We start from the raw sequence: 25,711 nt of genomic DNA on the forward strand, positions 1-25,711 counted from the left end.
AGTCAGTAATGGCACCTGAACATACTTCTGGAATGAAAAAATATCGTTAACCGAGGGTCCACTGTATATAAGTCGTTTTTCATTTATATTATTATGAAATTTAATTGATAAATTATGCACAATAAGTGGATAATTATCACATTTTCACTGACAGAAAGCACTTTGTGGCTTCTCTGAGGCTTTGAAAAATTTCACCATCACTAATTTTGTAAAACGATTTTGCACCAATTATGTAAGTGTATTTATGTAATGCATTTGTACTAATTTTGGTACTCTATTCGGTCAGTACTGGCACCTGAACATACTACTGGAGTGAAAAAAGTTCGTTAACTGGGGGTCCACTGTATTTTGAAAAATTAAGGATTATTCTTGGGACACGGTAAACTGTAGATAATGAAATCGCAGATACCAGACCCGTGGATATGGGGATCGTATTGTATATTTCATTTATAACATCAGTTGGCATCTTTTAAAGCTTATATATTGTGTTTTTTTGTTAAAATACCACAGATGAAGTGAATTATAAACTTCGTAGTACTTATTATGAAGGCTCTTCAATGTACTAAAATTTCAATATACTTTTTCTGTCGCATTTACAAATAAAAACGCACCACATTAGAAGAGGTGATCACTAGTGTTATTGTACAGATTACTGCAATGTTTTGTTGGTAAGAAGTCAACAATATTACGATGTCTTTATATATTTGCAATGACATCACTAAGTTTGCAATCAACAATATCACGATGTCTTTATATATTTGCAATGACATCACTAAGTTTGCAAAACAATGATGTCATTATTTTAAGAACAGATACATCTCAGTTATTTTGACACATTAACAATATATGAGGGGTAACAGATATTTGACTCATGAAATCGTAATGACACGATTGCAAGCAAACCATACCACGGGCGGGATTTGAACCCGCGGTCAGAGAGTCTCAAAACTCCAGACCGTCACGTTAGCCACTGGACCAGCGGGTTCAAATCCCGCCCGTGGTATGGTTTAAGAGATATTTACCATTAAGAGGGGCATCTTACCTGTCATATCTGTGCACCTCTGGCAAGACAGTGATAGTGTGAATAATGGTGAAAGTGTTTCTTTTTTGGATCACCCTGCCTATATAAATTACTAAATTTAAAAAGAAAAGCTTTTGCTTTTCTTTTTAGGTCACTCGGCCTCGGTGGGATATGGCTAGTTTGTTGAAAAAAAATATTATATATATATATATATATATATATATATATATATATATATATATATATATATATATATGTAAATCACATGTGTGTCAGTCAAGTATATTTTGGAATGTTTGTTTCCACAGCTAAATTAATAATTTATACTAAAAAATCAGAGCCTTTAAAACTGCCGCATGACGGAAAATCTGGCGGTGCCTTCGGCATGTCTTCGTTGTTTCCGATTTTGATGACTAAATCCATACCAGATACAGAGTGGAACAACAGATGGCAGTGTAGCAACCAGTAGCCTGTAACACATGAAATAATAATATCAAATTTTTGTGAGTATAAATTCTCAGTTGAAAGGATTTCAGAAATACGTATAGGATGGAAATGCATTGATTTGGTTGATTCAAAAACGACTAAGTTCATTGTTGCTTGAATTGTATTAAGAAGAAAATGGTACAATACTGTGATTCAAACAATACACAAATACAGTGGATCCCCGGTTAATGAACTTTTTTCATTCCAGAAGTATGTTCAGGTGCCAGTACTGACCGAATTTGTTCCCATAAGAAATATTGTGAAGTAGATTAGTCCATTTTAGACCCCCAAACATACACGTACAAACGCACTTACATAAATACACTTACATAATTGGTCGCATTCGGAGGTGATCGTTAAGCGGGGGTCCACTGTAACTCGCAGATAGAAGAGAAAGAACCTTATGACTATGTTTCTGTCCGACTTGGACCATTTGTGTACTAAATTGTATTAATCATTAATAGGAGGAAGTATGGAGTTACCAGATCAATCAGGCTGTGATGGATATATGAGTCAGCAGACCACCACCAGCAGCAACAGACTAGTTGAACAGGCAAGCACCAGACAAGCCTGGCCAATGGCTGGGCTCCAGGAGTAGCCTGGTGGCTAAAGCTCTCGCTTCACACACAAAGGGCCCGGGTTTGATTCCCGGCAGGGTAGAAACATTTCGACGTGTTTCCTTACACCTGTTGTCCTGTTCACCTAGCAGCAAATAGGTACCTGGGTGTTAGTCGACTGGTGTGGGTCGCATCCTGGGGGACAAGATTGAGGACCACAATGGAAATAAGTTAGACAGTCCTCGATGACGCATTGACTTTCTTGGGTTATCTTGGGTGGCTAACCCTCCGAGGTTAGAAACCTGAAGAAAATCTTATCTTATCTTACTGAACTGAAGTACAGTGGTACCCCGAGTTTCTTACAGCTCCCAACTCAAACAGTTATGTAAGTGTTTTTGTGAGTGTATTTTTGGGGGTCTGAAATGGACTAATCCAATTTACATTATCCCTTATGGGAACAAATTCTTTTGGTAATGGTACTCGAGCAGCCTTCTGGAACGAATTTTGTACGAAACTTGGGGTACCACCGTATTATACGTCCTATGATTGGCAGCAATGTACTTAATGGTAAGTAGTAAATAGAGGAAAATGATGTACAGAACACTGTAAATACAGTATACAGTGGACCCCGCTTAACGATCACCTCCAAATGCGACCAATTATGTAAGTGTATTTATGTAAGTGCGTTTGTACGTGTATGTTTGGGGGTCTGAAATGGACTAACCTACTTCACAATATTCCTTATGGGAACAAATTCGGTCAGTACTGGCACCTGAACACACTTCTGGAATGAAAAAATATCGTTAACCGGGGGTCCACTGTAACTCTAAATATGGTGCTGTCACCTTTCCCTTACACAACTGTTGAGGGAAAATCTGGACAACGACGGAAAAGTGGTAAAAGCTCTAAACAGTGCCTCAGTTGAAAGCTGAAAAGAGGTGATGTATAGGCCAGGACCTCCTGTATGAACTTACACAGGAAAACAAACAATATATTACCTGGGTTACTTGCGTGGAATCTGACCACTGTGTAGCCTCCATCAGGCAGTGTGACGGTGTCTTTATACACTGGATGATCAAAATTTCTTTTCAGTTCCCCATTTTTGTCCATCTCTATAACCTACAAAGAAAAAATTAGCATAAAAAACTTGTTTTGTAATTTTTTTAATTTGTACCCATTATTAGGTAATCCACATATGCAACAGTAAGGTATCTTTATTTCAAAACGTTTCGCCTACACAGTAGGCTTCTTCAGTCGAGTACAGAAAAGTTGATAGAAGCAGAAGAGACTTGAAAACGATGTAACCAGTCCATCACCCTTGTACCCATTGTTGAGTGTGGGCACTGTGCTTCCCACCTCCAGGATTTAAAACCAGTTATTATTCAATATCAGCTCAAACTTCCTGTGGTAATAATGTTCCTAAGGCAGTATGTGTTAATTACAGTACTTGGATCACTCTGCTGTGGTGGGAATTTACTGCCGTAGTAGAGTGAGCCAAGTCTACCATCAAAATTGGGTGATCCAAATCTCATGCTACAGAGTGATCCAAGTCTCACACTGAAGTTGGGTGATTAAGAAGAAACAGTCACCATCATTCATTCAATCACTATCTTGCCAGAAGTGTACTGACATCAGTTCAGATGTCCCTCCAAATTAACATCGTCACCCATCTTTCAGAGTCTACCTGGAGTATAGACACCATACTTTATACATTATATCTTTAATGCAGTAATCGTGAATGAGCGATAGCAGATACAAAATAACCACAGAGGGAGTTGAATCATAGCTCTAGGCCTTTCATGTTGCAGTCAACACTATCATCAGGAGCTTGCAATGTTGCAGAAATAGAGTAGGAAATCCAGGTAGATTTGGTCACAAAAACAATTCTCTCATTTAAATAATGATTCTATCCTGTGCATTACTGTACACAGGTGCTCGTCGACACTGTACACAGGTGCTCGTCGACACTGTACACAGGTGCTCGTCGACACTGTACACAGGTGCTCGTCGACACTGTACACAGGTGCTCGTCGACACTGTACACAGGTGCTCGTCGACACTGTACACAGGTGCTCGTCGACACTGTACACAGGTGCTCGTCGACACTGTACACAGGTGCTCGTCGACACTGTACACAGGTGCTCGCCGACTTACACTTGGGTCACGTTCTGACAAACCATTCTAAGTTAAAAAATCGTAAGTCGACCATGAATATTATAAGCAAATGATTAACTACTGTCACTGAATAAGTAAATAAATTATTACTGTAACTAACTAATTAACAGTATTGAAAAGTAAATAAATGAATACAAGTTATATACTTGTTGCCTTCATCTCCAAAGTACAGTGGAACCTCAAATATCGAACTTTCTTCAGTCCAGAAAGCTGTCCAAGTGCCTTTACCGAATGAATTTATTCCCATCAGGAATAATGTAAATTAGATTAGTCCATTTCAGACCCTCAAAAATACACTTATAAAAGCACTTACAAAAATACACTTACATAGTTGGTTGTGTTGGGAGCAGTTCGATTTTTGAGGTTCCACTGTAATTGATTTTGCACCATCGAGGAGTTGAAATACCGTAATTCAAGGAGAATCTGTATTGTTGTTAGATAAAAGGACACAAGTGCAACTAATGTGACATTTTATTGTGGCAACGTTTTGCTCTTCAGAAGTTTTATTAAGCTGTTAGTAATGGCTTGATAAAGCTCCTGGAGAGCAAAACGTTGCCAAAATAAAATGTCAGGTAATGTCGGTAATTCTACCTACATTAATACAACCTGTATTGTTATTACTAACCTGATTGCGTGTGATGTTAGCATCAACAACATCGTTGGGTCGGTCTTCACCAAGTACCCAGAAGTACTCGCCGTGGAGATGAATGGGATGGTTCTCGTCACCATACTGCCCTAGGATCAAAATATTCTTTGATTTTTCACTTATAACTTTCATGTAGTAAGCTCTCTTACAACACTTTTCCATATACAGTGGACCCCCGGTTTACGATATTATTTCATTCCAGAAGTATGTTCAGGTGCCAGTACTGACCGAATTTGTTCCCATAAGGAATATTGTGAAGTAGGTTAGTCCATTTCAGACCCCCAAACATACACGTACAAATGCACTTACATAAATACACTTACATAATTGGTCGCATTGGGAGGTGATCGTAAAGCGGGGGTCCACTGTACTATATTTTTCAATAATGCGATTGAAAAATTTCATCCAGAATTGAAGAGTGTTGTATGAAGGCCTTGCCATCCGCTGTTCAATTGTGGATGTACTTTTTTCAATTACATATACAAAATATTACACCATATAAGATATGACTGTATACAGGATTTGTATTTGATCAATTTATATCTGATCAGTTTTGTAAATTTTTATATTGTTTTACTAATCAGCAGTTGCATGACACTTTGTAGACCTATGTCTTGAGTAGGCAAATAGGCCTACAATGTATGGGAATGTACAGTGGACCCTTGGTTTACGATCAGCTCCCAATGCGACCAGTTATGTAAGTGTATTTATGTAAGTGCGTTTGTACGTGTATGTTTGGGGGTCTGAAATGGACTAATCTACTTCACAATATTCCTTATGGGAACAAATTCGGTCAGTACTGGCACCTGAACATACTTCTGGAATGAAATAATATCGTAAACCGGGAGTCCACTGTATAAACAAGAGTGTAATACATTGTAGTTTAAAAAAAATTATTGTTTTTCCATCAAGCACCAATTCTTGATGCTGGTGAAGGGTCCTTGATCCAAAGATTTAGAGCTTCCCTCACCTTTATCAGATCAACCCTTCCAGGTTTAGTGCTTCCCCATGAATACAGTATTAGAGTAATATTAATATTACTTTGACTAGATATGTTAAATTTTACAAAAATTAAGTCTGTTATTTATGTATAATAGACGTTAAAAATTACATTCACATTTATAATGCTTGAAATTTATTTCTAAAGATAATTTTGTTATTATTCTTGCAGAGATGTTCAGTCAAAGACTAACCTTCGTCAATCAGCACCAGGTCAACAACCGAGCCTAGCGGAATAGAGTACATGTGGAGACACTCACAGTAGTCACCATTACAGTTCTTCTCCAGTGGAGTTAACTCTGCGGTACAGATGCGTTCCTCAACACTCTGACCTCCGAGTAACATAGGAGTGGCTGGCAGTACTAGGGAGAGGTTGTTGATCTGTGGTGTGGGGATCTGCTGCGCTTCTTCCACTGTAAGTTAATACAAGAGTGATTCAAGTATAACTAGCAAGTTTATATAGTGACAACTTGATATATAATCTGCCTAACTCTGCTGGGCCTTTGATGAGTTCCGAGAGATTTTCTACTCCCAGAGCCCGGCTTTAGGCTTCTTGCGATTAAAGATACACAAGCAAACATTTTGAACATTCATTACGGCAGTGCTGTGGCCCTGAGAATATTTCATTATCAAAATGGAATGACAGTGTTCATTCATGTGTCTTTAATCACAGGAAGTTTATAGTCTACTGTAATCACAAAAAAGTATTTAAATATTAAACAAAAATAATAGCATACCTTCCTTTCATAGCAAGGAATTCATGAGAATGTAAGATATTATTTGTGGTGCCTATAAGTACAGTGGACCCCCGCATAACGATCACCTCCGAATGCGACCAATTATGTAAGTGTATTAATGTAAGTGCATTTGTACGTGTATGTTTGGGGGTCTGAAATGGACTAATCTACTTCACAATATTTCTTATGGGAACAAATTCGGTCAGTACTGGCACCTGAACATACTTCTGGAGTGAAAAAATATCGTTAACCGGGGGTCCACTGTACCTGTATTTTTGTATATTACTGGGACTTAGAGATTAGTGGTGGGTATCTGTGTAATAACAAGCACTGGTTGGTCACTAGTGGGCCCCCAGACCTCTTAAGCTAATATATATTAAGATAATATATATCTTAATATATATTAGTACCTGCACTGTGAAGGAGGGGTGTTAATGTTGCAGTTTAAAAACTGTAGTGTAAAGCATCCTTCTGGCAAGACAGTGATGGAGTGAATGATGGTGAAAGTTTTTCTTTTTCGGGCCACCCTGCCTTGGTGGGAATCGGCCAGTGTGTTAATAAAAATAATAAAATATTTGTCACAATCAAAACCAGTCAATGTGTATAAAGTATTGACGTATTTTTTCACCAAAAATCCTTACTCAAGAGAGAAACCTCGTGATGACATTTTGGTGGTTGATGTTCCGCCACCGCCTCTGTTGCTCTCACTTCCTTTTTCCTTCACCTCTTCTTTACTTTTTTCACCCCATTTGTGACTTGGCAATTTACCATACTATCTTCAGATCTTCATTATTTTTTCACCCCAGTTGTGACTTAACAATGGTTCGAACGGACTGAAACATTGTCGCAAACTTCAATTCCTAAGTACGTACAGGTTTTTGATGAACTGTTCCAGTCTCATTACTCTGACTTTATTCTTGGCTCATTTCCAGAACCAGTAAATCATATAATTCTCATAATCCAACATAACATTTAATAGAACTAAATTTTTTTTTGTGACCCGAAAAAGAAAAAATATGACATTTTTTCTTCTTTTTACATTTTGTAACTGACGGACTTTAAGCTTACCTAAATCAAAATCATAATAAATTTGAGAGTAGAAATGAGAATTATGTATCCTGCGCATTTCAAAGGCGAGATAGAAGGTGAAGTTAGCCTGGGGAGTCTGGAGGTCCTTGGGCAGTGGGTAGAGTGATCGTAGGTCAGCAACACAAATGAGGTCATCATAGCAGGCACTGTTGATACTGTTAACTTGCTGGAAAGAAATAAACCATACCACGGGTCATTGTGATTACGTGAGTCAACAAAAGATATAATTTTTATTAGCCACAAACTTCACAAACATCAACAATAATAATTTTTATTTTTACAAGTACAGTGGAACCTCAAATATCGAACTTTCTTTGTTCCAGACAGCTGTTCGAGTGCCGTTACCAAACGAATTTATTCCCATCAGGAATAATGTAAATTAGATTAGTTGATTTCAGACCCTCAAAAATATACTTATAACAGCACTTACAAAAATACCCTTACATAATTGGTTGAGTTGGGAGCAGTTCGATATTTGAGGTTCCACTGTACAGGCCATAGCTGTAGATGATTGGTTCAAAGGACCGACATGTTGTTAAATTAGACACATGTGTAACTCTTGGGTATCTTTATTAAGGAAACGTTTCCTCAATAAAGATACCCAAGAGTTGCACATGTGTCTAATTTAACAACAGACCATAGCTGACATCAGTGACATACTATATTGAAAGTTCCTTGTTAGGTAGAGCATTTGAGGCAAATTAGGTCAATTTCGTCTCCAGGATGCGACCCACACCAATCGACAACCAGATACGTACTTACTGCTAGGTGAACACTGACAGCAGGTGTAAGGTGACTACACCCAGGTACCTACTTACTGCTGGGTGAATGCTGACAGCAGATGTAAGGTGACTACACTCAGGTACCTACTTACTACTAGGTGAGCACCGACAGCAGGTGTAAGGTGACTACACCCAGGTACCTACTTACTGCTAGGTGAACACTGACAGCAAGTAAAAGATAACTAACACCCAGGTACCTACTTACTGCTAGGTGAACACTGACAGCAAGTAAAAGATAACTAACACCCAGGTACCTACTTACTGCTAGGTGAACACTGACAGCAGGTATAACTAACACCTAGGTACCTACTTACTGCTAGGTGAACACTGACAGCAAGTAAAAGATAATTAACACCTAGGTACCTACTTACTGCTAGGTGAACACTGACAACAGGTAAAAGATAACTAACACCCAGGTACCTACTTACTGCTAGGTGAACACTGACAACAGGTAAAAGATAACACCTAGGTACCTACTTACTGCTAGGTGAACACTGACAACAGGTAAAAGATAACTAACACCCAGGTACCTACTTACTGCTAGGTGAACACTGACAACAGGTAAAAGATAACACCTAGGTACCTACTTACTGCTAGGTGAACACTGACAGCAAATAAAAGATAACTAACACCCAGGTACCTACTTACTGCTAGGTGAACACTGACAGCAGGTATAAGGTGAGCTTCTTTCTAATTTCTCAGCATTTCAAAACACATTGGAAAAACATTTAAACAGAGAGAAGTCAGTCAAAATCAAAATATCTAAAATTTGATGTTTTGGGCCATACTGGACACCTCCCACTAAAGTAGGCTAATCAAAAAAATATATATATACCACTACTCCATTTTATATCACATGTGATTTTTAATGTACAAAGATTAAATGTTATTTATATATTTTTAATCAGAAATTAGGTGTAAGGTTACCCGAAATGCCTTGCATAATAAGGGACTTTATAAAGTAGTAATTTATGTCATTCACATTAATTATATAATATACTGTACTCAGCTTTATAGAAATAAAGTTTGATTGCAAAAAATTATCAATTTTTTTTTATTTTTATAGATAAATTACTTTAAGAGCATATGCAAAAAAAACTAATAAAACAAAAAATAAATATGGACTTATAAATAATTATTTGTTAAGTACGTAGCGACTTTATAAAGACCCTCACGATTTACTTTATACAATTTTTAGGAATGACTCGGACAGAGAAAAAACATGACACTCAAATATTGTATCTCATTCACACTGTTATCCTTTATATTTCCTTCTCTTACTGTAATTAAAAAAAACCATGGAACAGGTGGGGTTTGATCCATGGTGGGTGATTCATAACACTCCAGGCCACTCACCATCACTCACTTGCCGCGGGTTCAAAACTCACCCATTCCATGGTTTGTTTGTATTTGTGTTATTATGATTTTGTGAGTCTTACTGTAGTTATATAGTCGTCAGCACAAGTGAAGTTCCGCTTAGTAATACAGTGGACCCCCGGTTAACGATATTTTTTCACTCCAGAAGTATGTTCAGGTGCCAGTACTGACCGAATTTGTTCCCATAAGGAATATTGTGAAGTAAATTAGTCCATTTCAGACCCCCAAACATACACGTACAAACGCACTTACATAAATACACTTACATAATTGTTCTTTCAACAGACCGGCCGTGTCCCACCAAGGCAGGGTGGCCCAAAAAGAAAAACAAAAGTTTCTCTTTTTAAATTTAGTAATTTATACAAGAGAAGGGGTTACTAGCCCCTTGCTCCTGGCATTTTAGTCGCCTCTTACAACACGCATGGCTTACAGAGGAAGAATTCTGTTCCACTTCCCCATGGAGATAAGAGGAAATAAACAAGAACAAGAACTAGTAAGAAAATAGAAGAAAACCCAGAGGGGTGTGTATATATATGCTTGTACATGTATGTGTAGTGTGACCTAAGTGTAAGTAGAAGTAGCAAGACGTACCTGAAATCTTGCATGTTTATGAGACAGAAAAAAGACACCAGCAATCCTACCATCATGTAAAACAATTACAGGCTTCTGTTTTACACTCACTTGGCAGGACGGTAGTACCTCCCTGGGTGGTTGCTGTCTACCAACCTACTACCACAGGATGGTAGTACCTCCCTGGGTGGTTGCTGTCTACCAACCTACTACCACAGGACGGTAGTACCTCCCTGGGTGGTTGCTGTCTACCAACCTACTACCACAGGACGGTAGTACCTCCCTGGGTGGTTGCTGTCTACCAACCTACTACCACAGGATGGTAGTACCTCCCTGGGTGGTTGCTGTCTACCAACCTACTACCACAGGACGGTAGTACCTCCCTGGGTGGTTGCTGTCTACAACCTACTACCACAGGATGGTAGTACCTCCCTGGGTGGTTGCTGTCTACCATCCTACTACCACAGGACGGTAGTACCTCCCTGGGTGGTTGTTGTCTACCAACCTACTACCACAGGATGGTAGTACCTCCCTGGGTGGTTGCTGTCTACCAACCTACTACCACAGGACGGTAGTACCTCCCTGGGTGGTTGCTGTCTATAACCTACTACCACAGGATGGTAGTACCTCCCTGGGTGGTTGCTGTCTACCAACTTACTACCACAGGACGGTAGTACCTCCCTGGGTGGTTGCTGTCTACCAACCTACTACCACAGGATGGTAGTACCTCCCTGGGTGGTTGCTGTCTACCAACCTACTACCACAGGATGGTAGTACCTCCCTGGGTGGTTGCTGTCTACCAACCTACTACCACAGGATGGTAGTACCTCCCTGGGTGGTTGCTGTCTACTAACCTACTACCTACCACAATATCCCATCTCTCTCCTGCAGTTTATAAATTTAGCTATTAGAAAAATATGCTTATCCATAACAAACAAAAATTAAAAATTCTATAGCCATGCATAATGATATACAGTGGACTCCGGCTTAACGATCGCCACCCAATGCGACCAATTATGTAAGTGTATTTATGTAAGTGCGTTTGTACGTGTATGTTTGGGGGTCTGAAATGGACTAATCTACTTCACAATATTCCTTATGGGAACAAATTCGGTCAGTAATGGCACCTGAACATACTTCTGGAATGAAAAAATATCGTTAACCGGGGGTCCACTGTATTACTATTTCTACAGAAGGGCCCCCGCTTTACAGCACTTTGCTTAACAGCGTTTCGCTAATACAGCAGTTTTCAATTACAGTAGTACCTTAGGATACAAATTTTTTTCGTTCCAGAAGGCTGTTCGAGTGCTGATACCAAACGAATTTGTTCCCATAAGGAATAATGTAAACCAGATTAAGTCATTTCAGACCCCCAAAAGTACACTTATAAAAGCACTTACATAAATACACTTACATAATTTTACAAGTTTTGAGCTGTTCGTATCCCGAGGTACCACTGTATACCCATTTTTCATTTATTCAGACTTCCTACAATAAATATATTCACCACTCACTATAAGCTAAGGACGAGAATATTTTAAGGTAAGTAATGTGTATACTATACATGTACAGTTGACCCCCGGTTAACGATATTTTTTCACTCCAGAAGTATGTTCAGGTGCCAGTACTGACCGAATTTGTTCCCATAAGAAATATTGTGAAGTAGATTAGTCCATTTCAGACCCCCAAACATACACGTACAAACGCACTTACATAAATACACTTACATAATTGGTCGCATTCGGAGGTAATCGTTATGCGGGGGTCCACTATATTTTTATAAACGACACTTCCCTACCCGGGGAGCCAATTCCGGGTCATCAAATTGGAAGAGACCCAGGCTGAGATCCATACTGGCAAATCTTCACTTTACAGTGATTTTTGCTTTACATCAGTAGCCCAGAACCTAACCTGCTGTATAAGTGGGGCCCTACAGTAGCCCAGAACCTAACCTGCTGTATAAGTGGGGCCCTACAGTAGCCCAGAACCTAACCTGCTGTATAAGTGGGGCCCTACAGTAGCCCAGAACCTAACCTGCTGTATAAGTGGGGCCCTACAGTAGCCCAGAACCTAACCTGCTGTATAAGTGGGGCCCTACAGTAGCCCAGAACCTAACCTGCTGTATAAGTGGGGCCCTACAGTAGCCCAGAACCTAACATGCTGTATAAGTGGGGCCCTACAGTAGCCTAGAATCTAACCTGCTGTATAAGTGGGGCCCTACAGTAGCCTAGAACTCACCTGCTGTATAAGTGGGGCCCTACAGTAGCCCAGAACCTAACCTGCTGTATAAGTGGGGCCCTACAGTAGCCCAGGACCTAACCTGCTGTATAAGTGGGGCCCTACAGTAGCCCAGAACCTAACCTGCTGTATAAGTGGGGCCCTACAGTAGCCCAGAACCTAACCTGCAGCATAAGTGGGACCCTACAGTAGCCTAGAACCTAACCTGCTGTATAAGTGGGGCCCTACAGTAGCCCAGAACCTAACCTGCTGTATAAGTGGGGCCCTACAGTAGCCCAGAACCTAACCTGCTGTATAAGTGGGGCCCTACAGTAGCCCAGAACCTAACCTGCTGTATAAGTGGGGCCCTACAGTAGCCCAGAACCTAACCTGCTGTATAAGTGGGGCCCTACAGTAGCCCAGAACCTAACCTGCTGTATAAGTGGGGCCCTACAGTAGCCCAGAACCTAACCTGCTGTATAAGTGGGGCCCTACAGTAGCCCAGAACCTAATCTGCTGTATAAGTGGGGCCCTACAGTAGCCCAGAACCTAATCTGCTGTATAAGTGGGGCCCTACAGTAGCCCAGAACCTAATCTGCTGTATAAGTGGGGCCCTACAGTAGCCCAGAACCTAATCTGCTGTATAAGTGGGGCCCTACAGTAGCCCAGAACCTAATCTGCTGTATAAGTGGGGCCCTACAGTAGCCCAGAACCTAATCTGCTGTATAAGTGGGGCCCTACAGTAGCCCAGAACCTAAGTGGGGCCCTACTGCTGTATAAGCAGGGCTCTACAGTAGCCCAGAATCTAACCTGCTATATAAGTGGGGTCCTACAGTAGCCCAGAACTTAACCTGCTACATAAGCAGGGCGCTACAGTAGCCCAGAATCTAACCTGCTATATAAGTGGGGTCCTACAGTAGCCCAGAACTTAACCTGCTACATAAGCAGGGCCCTACAGTAGCCCAGAATCTAACCTGCTATATAAGTGGGGCCCTACAGTAGCCCAGAACCTAACCTGCTGTATAACGTTTATTGCAATTGTAGATTTAAATAAGGCTTAAGCTTACCCAAAATGCTCTGCATAACCCTGGGCTTTCAGCATGAATAGTCAAGTGTTGTCAGGTTCTGTACAAACACTCCATCATGTGGAAATAAATTTTTCAATTTTGACTTTTCAATTTTAACTTTCACTACTCTATATAAGCTACTTTTCAGTGCATGAATACTATATACACTACAGCCTCTCCTCACTTAACGACGGAGTTCCATTCCTAAGAACTCGTTGGTAAACAAATTCGTCACTAAGTGAGGAGCATACTATAATGTTAGTGGATTTGTCAAACATCTTTGATATTGCTTTAATGTCACCTTTGCACCATTTATAACATTTCTGGTATATTTTTAAATGTTTATACAGTAGTGTACTGTATATTGAAATAAACAGAATAGAGGAAATCAGCTCTAATATACATTATTTAGGTATGAATACTGGTCAGAGAGCCCATCGTAAACCCGAGTCGTTGGTAAATGAGTACGTCGCTAAGCGAGGAGAGGCTTGTACTGTATACAGTGGACCCCCGCATAACGATTACCTCCGAATGCGACCAATTATGTAAGTGTATTTAAGTAAGTGCGTTTGTACGTGTATGTTTGGGGGTCTGAAATGGACTAATCTACTTCACAATATTTCTTATGGGAACAAATTCGGTCAGTACTGGCACCTGAACATACTTCTGGAGTGAAAAAATATCGTTAACCGGGGGTCCACTGTATATCAGGACCAAATTTTGAGTTTCCATTCATTCTTCTGTTTATTCATTGGTAGTCAGTCATTATTATTAATATTCTTGAGTTTGCTATAAAATCAAAATCAAATTCAACTATGCCACTACTGGTATATACTCAAGAAATCTCTCATTCATTCAGAGTTCTTTATTACAGTTTTAATTAATAAAATGGATGATATTAATTGATCTGTTTCCTCTAGTAAATTTACGAAGCTACTAAAGTGCTGTTATTGGTACCGTCCATCACACCAATAATAATATTCAATCAGTAAATAAAAAAAATATTAGTACATCCATTGGCAAACGAATTTCATCAACAGTTTCCCATTTTGTGACAGAGTACAGTCCCTGAAGTACAGTCCCTATATTACAGTCCTTGAAGTACAGTCCCTGAAGTACAGTCCCTATATTACAGTCCTTGAAGTACAGTCCCTGAAGTACAGTCCCTATATTACAGTCCTTGAAGTACAGTCCCTGAAGTACAGTCCCTATATTACAGTCCTTGAAGTACAATCCCTGAAGTACAGTCCCTATATTACAGTCCTTGAAGTACAGTCCCTGAAGTACAGTCCTTGACATACAGTCCCTGAAGTACAGTCCTTGACGTACAGTCCCTGAAGTACAGTCCCTATATTACAGTCCCTGAAGTACAGTCCCTATATTACAGTCCCTGAAGTACAGTCCCTATATTACAGTCCTTGAAGTACAGTCCCTGAAGTACAGTCCTTGACGTACAGTCCCTGAAGTACAGTCCTTGACTTACAGTCCCTGAAGTACAGTCCCTATATTACAGTCCTTGAAGTACAGTCCCTGAAGTACAGTCCCTATATTACAGTCCTTGAAGTACAGTCCCTGAAGTACAGTCCTTGACGTACAGTCCCTGAAGTACAGTCCTTGACTTACAGTCCCTGAAGTACAGTCCCTATATTACAGTCCTTGAAGTACACTCCCTGAAGTACAGTCCCTATATTACAGTCCTTGAAGTACAGTCCCTGAAGTACAGTCCTTGACGTACAGTCCCTGAAGTACAGTCCTTGACATACAGTCCCTGAAGTACAGTCCCTATATTACAGTCCCTGAAGTACAGTCCCTGAAGTACAGTCCCTATATTACAGTTCTTGAAGTACAGTCCCTGAAGTACAGTCCTTGATGTACAGTCCCTGAAATACAGTCCTTGACATACAGTCCCTGAAGTACAGTCCTTGATGTACAGTCCCTGAAGTACAGGCCTCTAAGTACAGTCTTTGAACTACAGTCCTCTGAATACAGTCCCAGTTTGAAGTGTTAATTACCTCTAATGGTATAAGTACAGAGGAACAAGTGTAGGTGTATCATAGTCGAAAATCATTCACAGTTTTTAATGAAAAAAATTTTCAATACTGTATAAAAATAATTTTTTCCGCACATCTTAAGTTGCGCATATTATTATTACAATTATTTCTTTAGGTAAGTGTTAGTGCTAACCTGGGTAAACAACCAGTGATGTGGCATTAACTGGTACTATGGGGTTCCCATCCGCGGCAATAATATTCAGTGTGTGTTGATCGATGGACACAACGATGGGGCAGTTGAGGACGGCTGTGTTGATCAGTCGCATGCGGTATCTGTTACCTGTAAATGTGAATAAGAACATAAGAATGGAGGAATGCTGCAACAGGCCTACTGGATTATAAAAAGGCAAGTGCTTCTCAAAATCAGCCATTCCTACCCACCTATTTGTCGATAAATGAGACACTTGTGGAACATTTGGGTATCTATTCTTTAATATAGACACACAAGTGTCTCATTTATCAACTTGATTTTCCACACTATTTATTCACATGTATTTGTCCAATTTTTACCCAAATCTACCCAAGAATTTGCTTCAGTACATCAGGTACTAATCAAACCCAATCCTCCTCACTCATACATCTGCCTAATCTCTTTTTAAAGCTTCCCAAGATGATCCTTATTCTATCAAATGTGATAATTCACAAGTGTGTAGTTAAGAAAATTACAATTGACCAATAATCTTCTCGCAGGAGGGTACCTTATAATAATTTTTTGGTCTGTCCTGGACTTATATGCGCTAAATGCTAGTTGTTGTTTTTCGTATATTTATTATTTTATTCGCTGTAAACTACAGACTATATCGTATATTGAGAGACTTTATTCTTTATTCAAAATTAATCAACAATTTGCATACGTCCCCGATTACTCAGTGTTTCAGGAAAATAGAAAAGATTAAATATATATAGTTTGTGGATTACAGAGGTGAATTATTTACAGATGTTGTGTGTTTTACACATTTAATAATCAGAAATTACTAAAACTAAATTATTTTATGAATACTGATTATGGTTTTGAAACACTGGTTACATAACAGCAGTACAGCTGAGTTATATTAACAGCAGTACAGCTGAGTTATATTAACAGCAGTACAGCTGAGTTATATTAACAGCAGTACAGCTGAGTTATATTAACAGCAGTACAGCTGAGTTATATTAACAGCAGTACAGCTGAGTTATATTAACAGCAGTACAGCTGAGTTATATTAACAGCAGTACAGCTGAGTTATATTAACAGCAGTACAGCTGAGTTATATTAACAGCAGTACAGCTGAGTTATATTAACAGCAGTACAGCTGAGTTACATTAACAGCAGTACAGCTGAGTTATATTAACAGCAGTACAGCTGAGTTATATTAACAGCAGTACAGCTGAGTTATATTAACAGCAGTACAGCTGAGTTATATTAACAGCAGTACAGCTGAGTTATATTAACAGCAGTACAGCTGAGTTATATTAACAGCAGTACAGCTGAGCCACAAGTAACGAATGTTCATAAAACAGTATTTTGAATGATGACGAAAAGTTTTTTTCCTCTCGTAAAACGTACTCTGTGTCACGTAACATCTGCTGTGTCACATATTTTACCTGCTGTGTCACATATCTTACCTGCTGTGTCACATATCTTACCTGCTGTGTCACATATCTTACCTGCTGTGTCACATATCTTACCTGCTGTGTCACATATCTTACCTGCTGTGTCACATATCTTACCTGCTGTGTCACATATCTTACCTGCTGTGTCACATATCTTACCTGCTGTGTCACATATCTTACCTGCTGTGTCACATAGTAACTTATCTTCTGTGTCACATAACATCTTACCTGTTGTGTCACATATCTTACCTGCTGTGTCACATATTTTACCTGCTCTGTCACATATTTTACCTGCTGTGTCACATATCTTACCTGCTGTGTCACATATCTTACCTGCTGTGTCACATATTTTACCTGCTCTGTCACATATTTTACCTGCTCTGTCACATATTTTACCTGCTGTGTCACATATCTTACCTGCTGTGTCACATGACATCTTACCTGCTGTGTCAAAATAAATAACAAAAAAGGCACAATACCGTGACTGGAACGATACACAAATAACCCGCACATAAAAGAGAGAAGCTTACGACGACGTTTCGGTCCGAAACGTCTACGGTGGGGATGCCCGGGTGTTGTGCATGTGTCATTTCATCCTGTCGGTATTATATACAATTCTTGTACTACTACTACTACTACTACTACTACTACTACTACTACTACTACTACTACTACTACTACTACTACTACTACCTCCACCTCTTCCTGCCTATATATAGCCGTCCTGCTCCACCTCTGTTAGTGTGACTTTGTCAATGGTCCAAGTCGGACCGAAACGTCGTCGTAAGCTTCTCTCTTTTATGTGCGGGTTATTTGTGTACTGCTGTGTCACATAACATCTTACCTGTTGTGTCACATATCTTACCTGCTGTAACAGTGAATCGTTTATAAGGAATTAAGGCCGGAAGTGATGCAGGTTCGGCGTGCTGAAACAAAAAATACTTCTTATAGACCAATATAATCACACAAGAAATTATTAAAGATTATCTTTATAATTGCCAGATTATTCAAAATGGTTAAGTTGAACATTGAAATGGTATAAAATACAGACAGGTTGTTAGGTAAGACACATATGCAACAGTTAGGTATCTTTATTATGAAACGTTTCGCCTACTGTGTAGGCGAAACGTTTCATAATAAAGATACCTAACTGTTGCATATGTGTCTTACCTAACAACATGGTTAAGTTGGTTAATGAGTTTAAATGTCTTGTGACTACATGAGGGTCATTAAGAGAAATAAACCTGTTTCTGTATATATAATGACCGTTCAAAATATAAACTGTAAACATCAGAATAAAAATAACTACAGCGTAATTTTAAAATTAAAAATACGGCAGTAATAATAACAGCATAGCAATAATAACAATAATGATAATACAGTAGGGCCCTATTTTACAGCTCTTCACTTTAGAGTTTCGCTAATACAACGGTTTTCAATCTAATTACAATAAATACAGTAGAACCCCCATGTCCACTGATTCAGTATCTACAGTTTCTGTTATCCACAGTTTACTGTGGCCCAGAAATACCTCTTAATTTTGCATAATAATGGCAACAAACAGTGAAGGTAGAGAAGTTGGCAGTTCTTGTGGCCCAGAAATAACTCTTAATTTTGCATAATAATGGCCACAAACAGCGAAGGTAGAGAAGTTGGCAGTTCTTGTGGCCCAGAAATAACTCTTAATTTTGCATAATAATGGCCACAAACAGCAAAGGTAGAGAAGTTGGCAGTTCTTGTGGCCCAGAAATACCTCTTAATTTTGCATAATAATGGCCACAAACAGCAAAGGTAGAGAAGTTGGCAGTTCTTGTGGCCCAGAAATACCTCTTAATTTTGCATAATAATGGCCACAAACAGCAAAGGTAGAGAAGTTGGCAGTTCTTGTGGCCCAGAAATACCTCTTAATTTTGCATAATAATGGCCACAAACAGCGAAGGTAGAGAAGTTGGCAGTTCTTGTGGCCCAGAAATACCTCTTAATTTTGCATAATAATGGCCACAAACAGCAAAGGTAGAGAAGTTGGCAGTTCTTGTGGCCCAGAAATACCTCTTAATTTTGCATAATAATGGCCACAAACAGTGAAGGTAGAGAAGTTGGCAGTTCTTGTGGCCCAGAAATAACTCTTAATTTTGCATAATAATGGCCACAAACAGCGAAGGTAGAGAAGTTGGCAGTTCTTGTGGCCCAGAAATAACTCTTAATTTTGCATAATAATGGCCACAAACAGCGAAGGTAGAGAAGTTGGCAGTTCTTGAAAGCCTAAGAGGAGCTGTGAAATGTTTCCCATCATTGAAAAAGTGATAATTCTCCACTTACTATGCATTATTTGTCAATTAAACTTCATAATAGGTATGTATAGGACTTATATATATGGTTCTCTACCATCCGAGGTTTTGGTATCCACGGCAAGTCTTTGGAAAGTATCCCCTGCGGATATGGGGGTCCTATTGTATATTCATTACTCGCTATTACCTGGAGTTTACCTGGAGAGAGTTCCGGGGGTCAACGCCCCTGCGGCCTGGTCTGTGACTAGGCCTCCTATAAGCTAAGGACAAAAATATTTTAAGTAATGTGTGTATTGTATATGTATTTTTTAGGCCTAGCTGTATTGCTCACTTAATGTGTTTACACTGTCATATATTATCAGGCTTTTATCTTCTTTCTTTCTTTCAATGCACCAGCCATTTCCCACTGAGGCGGGGCGGCCCAAAAGGAAAAACGCAAGTTTCGCCTTTTAAATTTAGTAATATATACAGGAGAAGGGGTTACTAGCCCCTTGTTCTTGGCATTTTAGTCGCCTCTTACGACACTCATGGCTTACAGAGGAAGAATTCTGTTCCACTTCCCCATGGAGAATTATCAGGCTTTTATATGCACTAGAAAATGGAAAAAAAAGCTATGATTCACTTTACAGTAATTTTTGCATTACAGCAGTAGTCTGGAACCTAAGCTGCTGTATAAGTGGGGCCCTGCTTGTTGTATAAGTGGGGCCCTGCTTGTTGTATAAGTGGGGCCCTGCTTGTTGTATAAGTGGGGCCCTGCTTGTTGTATAAGTGGGGCCCTGCTTGTTGTATAAGTGGGGCCCTGCTTGTTGTATAAGTGGGGCCCTGCTTGTTGTATAAGTGGGGCCCTGCTTGTTGTATAAGTGGGGCCCTGCTTGTTGTATAAGTGGGGCCCTGCTTGTATAAGTGGGGCCCTGCTTGTTGTATAAGTGGGGCCCTGCTTGTTGTATAAGTGGGGCCCTGCTTGTTGTATAAGTGGGGCCCTGCTTGTTGTATAAGTGGGGCCCTGCTTGTTGTATAAGTAGGGCCCTGCATGTTGTATAAGTGGGGCCCTGCTTATTGTATAAGTGGGGCCCTGCTTGTTGTATAAGTGGGGCCCTGCTTGTTGTATAAGTGGGGCCCTGCTTGTTGTATAAGTGGGGCCCCTGCTTGTTGTATAAGTGGGGCCCTGCTTGTTGTATAAGTGGGGCCCTGCTTGTTGTATAAGTGGGGCCCTGCTTGTTGTATAAGTGGGGCCCTGCTTGTTGTATAAGTGGGGCCCTGCTTGTTGTATAAGTGGGGCCCTGCTTGTTGTATAAGTGGGGCCCTGCTTGTTGTATAAGTGGGGCCCTGCTTGTTGTATAAGTGGGGCCCTGCTTGTTGTATAAGTGGGGCCCTGCTTGTTGTATAAGTGGGGCCCTGCTTGTTCAGCTATCAGAACCTTGTGGCCCAGTCTCTAGACCCATTATGTGCCTCTGTAATGTTGAGGTACAGTCCCTGGACCCATTATGTGCCTCTGTAATGTTGAGGTACAGTCCCTGGACCCATTATGTGCCTCTGTAATGTTGAGGTACAGTCTCTGGATCCATTATGTGCCTCTGTAATGATGAGGTACAGTCTCTGGACCCATTATGTACCTCTGTAATGTTGAGGTACAGTCTCTGGACCCATTATGTGCCTCTGTAATGTTGAGGTACAGTCCTTGGACCCATTATGTACCTCTGTAATGTTGAGGTACAGTCTCTGGACCCATTATGTGCCTCTGTAATGTTGAGGTACAGTCTCTGGACCCATTATGTGCCTCTGTAATGCTGCAGTACAGTACATGGACCCATTATGTGCCTCTGTAATATTTTGACTACCACCCATAGGATAGGTATGGGGTATATAATAGGTATATTTAAATAACTTTCGCTCAGGTCATATATAAAATTCTTTTTATATTTAGTAATGTATACAAGAGAAGGGGGTTACTAGCCCCTTGCTCCCAGCATTTTAGTCACCTCTTATGACACAAATGGCTTATGGAGGAAGAATTCTTCTCCACTTTCCCATGAAGAAGCATTATTAAAATCAAAACTAAACGCTAAACCCACGAGGGTCATCCAGGCATGGTTCAGTAGACAGTGTTATTGTGTTCTAATACGATGCTAGAATTTAGTTGTGTAACATATAACCATGATGACATGACAGTACAAGAGGGACCCACATATAAAGCACTTCTACACAAATAACCCGCACATAGGAGAAGGAGCTTGTGGCGACGTTTCGGTCCAAGTCGGACTGAAATGTCGTCGTAAGCTCCAGCCACGGTATTGTGTCTTTTTGTTATTTATAAAGCACTATATTTGGTGTTATATATTTTCGTTGTCTTTCAATTGAACCATTGTTCCAACTGCCAGTGACAATCACAGATACCTAAAGTCAGTGCCGGATCAGCCGGGCTGTGGCTCGTACGTCAGACTACGTGCGGCCAGCAGTAACAGCCTAGTTGATCAGGCCCTGATCCATCGGGAGGCCTGGTCGTGGACCGGGCCGCGGGGGCGTTGATCCCCGGAATAACCTCCAGGTAACCTCCAGGTATAATGAACAACGACTCAGTTTGAAGCCAACAAAATCATGGAACACTGAAAAGAAAGTGCTGTATATGCTGTGTCCTCTTGTATACAGTTAAGAAGCCTGCACGAACCTGGTGAGGTCCTTGGCCGTTTACAAGCATGGATTCAGGAAAATCGTCTCCGCCGCTATGATGTCTGAGAATAAACTTATCCAGTGTAGGCATGTGCAGCCAGTCATGGAACTGTAACAAGAACAACAGTACAATTAAAAGCAAAGTAGTATGTACAGTAATTTTTTTCATGTACAGTGGACCCCCGCATAACGATCACCTCCCAATGCGACCAATTATGTAAGTGTATTTATGTAAGTGTATTTATGTAAGTGTGTTTGTACGTGTATGTTTGGGGGTCTGAAATGGACTAATCTACTTCACAATACAGTGGACCCCCGGTTAACGATATTTTTTCACTCCAGAAGTATGTTCAGGTGCCAGTACTGACCGAATTTGTTCCCATAAGAAATATTGTGAAGTAAATTAGTCCATTTCAGACCCCCAAACATACACGTACAAACGCACTTACATAAATACACTTACATAATTGGTCGCATTCGGAGGTAATCGTTATGCGGGGGTCCACTGTATTCCTTATGGGAACAAATTCGGTCAGTACTGGCACCTGAACATACTTCTGGAGTGAAAAAATATCGTTAACCGGGGGTCCACTGTACCGGCCGTCTCCCGCCAAGGCACGGAGACCTAAAATTATAAAAACAAAAGTTTTTCTTTTTATATTCAGTAATTTACACAGCAGAAGGGGTTTCTACAGTACATATATTATTTAATTTATTTTTATCACAATAGTTTAGGATAAATATTTATTAATAAAGTATTACATTTACCTAATTCACACTTGTATATCTACATTGTTTATGTTTGAAAATATGTATCTCTAGATCACTATTTTCGTGAAAAAAAATTCTAATTAACCCGTAAACGGTCCAAACGTATATATACGTTTTTTCAACATTTAAAAGTATGTAAAAAAGTAGATCTTTTTGTTTTTTTACATTTGAAAATGTGTAAAAAAACTTTGATCTACTTTTTTTTTTGTTATATTTGAAAATATGTAAAAAAACCGTAGATCTGTTTGGACCGTTTACGGGTTAATAAAGTACACCTAATTCACACTTATATATCTACATTATGTTTGAAAATATATACGTATCTCTAGATCACTATTTTCATGGAAAAAAACTCTAATTAAATACATAAGTTTGGAGAAGGTTTTGAGTAGGCCTGGAAGAAGGCCTATGATGGTATTCATAGGTTAAATAACAGGTAAAAGAATACTAAAATGACATACCATGATCACATGCTGAGGGAAATCATAATCGTATCTATCATGATTGGGGTCGTCAGCCGGCGGTTGCCGCACAATAATAGCACCAAAGACGCCGTCACCTCTTTGGAATCCTGCGAAGAGATACCATAGAGATGTACATTTAAAATCACAGTTACAGTAAATACAATAAAGTACCAGGTTACACAAATAAAAATTAAAAGATTTTTCTGCCTATGATGTTTTTAACACTCTGGACAAGGTAACATGACTTAAATAACAAAAAGGCACAATACCGTGACTGGAACGATACACAAATAACCCGCACATAAAAGAGAGAAGCTTACGACGACATTTCAGTCCGACTTGAACCATTGACAAATTCACACTGTGTGACTTTGTAAATGGTCCAAGTCGGACCGAAACGTCGTCGTAAACTTCTCTCTTTTATGTGCGGGTTATTTGTGAAGCATGACTTACCCCAAAGGAAACACATTCACCGTCATTCATTCACTTGCCGACTTGTCAGAAGTGTACTAACATCACACTTCACATAAGCCTTTCAACTATAACATCCTCATGTCTTTTTTAAAGGAATGAGAAAATTATTTGTATAATTATGCAAATTATTTTTGAAAAATAAAGCCCGAAAATTCGGAGATATTGATATAATTTAAGTTACTTCTCATATGACTTATTGGACATTGTTAAATAAAGTGAAAACTCACCTGTATGTGAATGGTAAAAATGTGTACCAGCTTCAGATGCATAAAATGAGTATCTGAATGAGGAGCCAGAATGAATGGGGCACTGCGTGATGCCGGGAACACCATCCATGTGTGGAGTGCCAGGATACCGTTCACCGTAAGAGTCGAATGGCGCTCTCATTGTAAGACCATGCCAGTGCATTGTTAAGCTTTCATCGTGCAGCGAGTTTTTGACATCCACCACTACACGATCACCATGACACACCTGCACGTGTATGGTAACATATAATCATGTGATTACCATATCTTCCCAGCATATAATTTGCACTTTTTTTCCCACAAAGTCTTAGAAAATCAGTCTGCACCTTATAATCTCAAAGTCAGGGTCAAGGGTAGGCTTTGTGTTACACTTTAGCAGTTGTTTACTAACGTTACGTTACAACTCCTTGGAAACCTCGCCTTGTAGGTCTTATGTGCTGGAAAATATGGTAGTAAGGCTTACAGGATTCAAGTCTATTGAAATTTAAATCAAATAACATTCTGCAAACATCCAGGGATCAAACCCTAGTTATTTAACAGCCTTCTGGGCAGCTGGCCAAACTCTCATGGCCTTAGCCCACTACACCACCAGGAAGAATAGTGGTGTAGTGGACTAAGGTGTGAAGAATTTATTGTAGCTTCCCGGGAGGCTGGTTAAATAACTCGGGTTCAATCCCCGGTTCGTCACAGTAAGTTATTTGCTTTAAAATCACTTGTTTTGTAGATACGTTATTACTTAAATTTATTTGATAGTTTTATGACACATCCCATACCCATCCTGTGAGCAGTAGTTACCCCATACCCATCCTGTGAGCAGTAGTTACCCCCTGCCCATCCTGTGAGCAGTAGTTACTCCATACCCATCCTGTGAGCAGTAGTTACCCCATACCCATCCTGTGAGCAGTAGTTACCCCATACCCATCCTGTGAGCAGTAGTTACCCCATACCCATCCTGTGAGCAGTAGTTACCCCATACCCATCCTGTGAGCAGTAGTCACCCCATACCCATCCTGTGAGTAGTAGTTACCCCATACCCATCCTGTGAGCAGTAGTTACCCCATACCCATCCTGTGAACAGTAGTCACCCCATACCCATCCTGTGAGCAGTAGTCACCCCATACCCATCCTGTGACAGTAGTTACCCCATACCCATCCTGTGAACAGTAGTTACCCCAAACCCATCATGTAAGCAGTAGTCACCCCATACCCATCCTGTGAGCAGTAGTTACCCCATACCCATCCTGTGAACAGTAGTCACCCCATACCCATCCTGTGAGCAGTAGTTACCCCATACCCATCCTGTGAGCAGTAGTTACCCCATACCCATCCTGTGAGCAGTAGTTACCCCATACCCATCCTGTGAACAGTAGTTACCCCATACCCATCCTGTGAGCAGTAGTTACTCCATACCCATCCTGTGAACAGTAGTTACCCC

General features: G+C 40.0%; 1 protein-coding gene across 1 annotated transcript in view; it reads right to left on the bottom strand.

Annotated features, from left to right (window-relative positions):
• Positions 1-685: 685 nt before the first annotated feature.
• Positions 686-25,711, bottom strand: part of LOC128704647 (uncharacterized) — a gene marked incomplete at its 5' end in the record, with an annotated part of 28,296 nt that continues 3,270 nt past the window's right edge. Inside the window, 11 exon segments of the mRNA XM_070081753.1 lie at positions 686-1,491; positions 3,063-3,183; positions 4,865-4,974; positions 6,079-6,297; positions 7,690-7,888; positions 11,305-11,324; positions 15,908-16,054; positions 18,233-18,293; positions 22,321-22,431; positions 23,555-23,664; positions 24,259-24,502. Of these exon segments, the coding sequence (XP_069937854.1) occupies positions 1,343-1,491; positions 3,063-3,183; positions 4,865-4,974; positions 6,079-6,297; positions 7,690-7,888; positions 11,305-11,324; positions 15,908-16,054; positions 18,233-18,293; positions 22,321-22,431; positions 23,555-23,664; positions 24,259-24,502 (1,491 nt within the window).

The sequence above is a fragment of the Cherax quadricarinatus genome, unplaced genomic scaffold, assembly GCF_038502225.1.
Source record: "Cherax quadricarinatus isolate ZL_2023a unplaced genomic scaffold, ASM3850222v1 Contig4024, whole genome shotgun sequence".
NCBI classification, from domain to species: domain Eukaryota; kingdom Metazoa; phylum Arthropoda; class Malacostraca; order Decapoda; family Parastacidae; genus Cherax; species Cherax quadricarinatus.